The 1063-nt window shown below is 40.4% G+C and overlaps 1 protein-coding gene across 10 annotated transcripts in view; it reads right to left on the bottom strand.

Annotated features, from left to right (window-relative positions):
* Positions 1-1063, bottom strand: part of LOC106531534 (FMR1 autosomal homolog 1-like) — a 62761-nt gene that overhangs the window by 15680 nt on the left and 46018 nt on the right. For 9 of the 10 annotated variants that reach the window (XR_001311928.1, XR_001311927.1, XM_014027420.1 and 6 more), the window contains exons 12-14: positions 567-619; positions 363-456; positions 195-266 (exon numbers count right to left, since the gene is read on the bottom strand). Coding sequence is in view for 8 of the 10 variants with exons in the window: in XM_014027420.1 (XP_013882874.1) it covers positions 195-266; positions 363-456; positions 567-619 (219 nt within the window). In the remaining 2 variants the exon portion in view is untranslated. Of the gene's footprint in view, positions 1-194; positions 267-362; positions 457-566; positions 620-1063 lie in introns of those variants that run through there. The other variant, XM_014027428.1, reaches the window with a different exon arrangement.

The following is a 1063-nucleotide window of genomic DNA, read 5'->3' as shown; positions in this document are numbered from 1 at the left end:
ACTTTATGCTTCCTTCTTGTTGGTTCTGTCTGACTGAAACAGTGTTCTATGGCCCAGTAAGCGGTTCTGAAGCATCYCCTTCTCTTCTGAGACAGATCTTTGTGAATGACCTAATGAACTTCGATGCCAACGCTTTTAATAATCAATTTTTAATCGATTCGTTGTTGCAGCCCTAATATTAAATAAATACTCACATCCCCCTTCATCATGCGGACTTTAGCTAACCACCAWCCACAAGGCTCCTGTTCATTGGCTCTGGAGAAAATCTGCCAGGATATAARTCAAGTGTCAACGTGATGCTCAAAGAAAAAAGAACAACAAAAACAACAACAACAAGGGAAAGATCTACGTGTCTGCCTCACCTCCACCTCCTCGCCCTCTCCAATGTCCTTTTTAGCATCAGCAGGCGGTGGCAACCTGACATCACTGAAGGGCACCTGGCGTTCTGGCTGCCAACTATAATACAATACACTTTGATTAAAAATAAATAAATAAATGTGTAACGGTGTGTTTGTCTTTCGTATTTGGATTTGATACGTTGACATGTGGAGGAAACAGAAGCTTACTTGTTCTCAAAGGCAATGGTGAGAGAGTCATCGTGGATGTCTTTGACAAAGCCCTGCAGGACAGACACAAAAAAATAAAAAATAAAGTGGGTCCCTGTGTTGTTGAACTCATTCACAGGTGCACTCTCACACTTGTGCACTCCAGCGAATAGTTTCCCACTAGCTCAGAATTCGACAGCTGGCACCAACATGCCAAGACATGCAGCAACCACTTAATCATCAACCCAAGTAAAGTGAATTAACAGTACGTGGAACAAACATTGTTTTCAAGTTCCTTCCACTTTTTCCTTTCTTTTTTTATTCTGTTGTTTTTGTCTGACAAGAGCAGACATTTCTACATTGTGAGAAATAAAATTATTATTCTAGCTCACAAGCAAACATTAGCTTAATTGCCTAATCCTGGTCTTTAAGGCCAATATTCTGCAAGTTTCAGTTATTCCTCTGCTTTGACACACCCGATTTGACTCAATGAGGGATTAATATCTTTCTAAGTAAAG

This window comes from Austrofundulus limnaeus, unplaced genomic scaffold, assembly GCF_001266775.1.
Source record: "Austrofundulus limnaeus strain Quisiro unplaced genomic scaffold, Austrofundulus_limnaeus-1.0 Scaffold648, whole genome shotgun sequence".
Lineage (NCBI taxonomy): Eukaryota > Metazoa > Chordata > Actinopteri > Cyprinodontiformes > Rivulidae > Austrofundulus > Austrofundulus limnaeus.
Note: the sequence above shows the minus strand (reverse complement) of the source record. Positions and strands in the feature narration are given on the sequence as shown.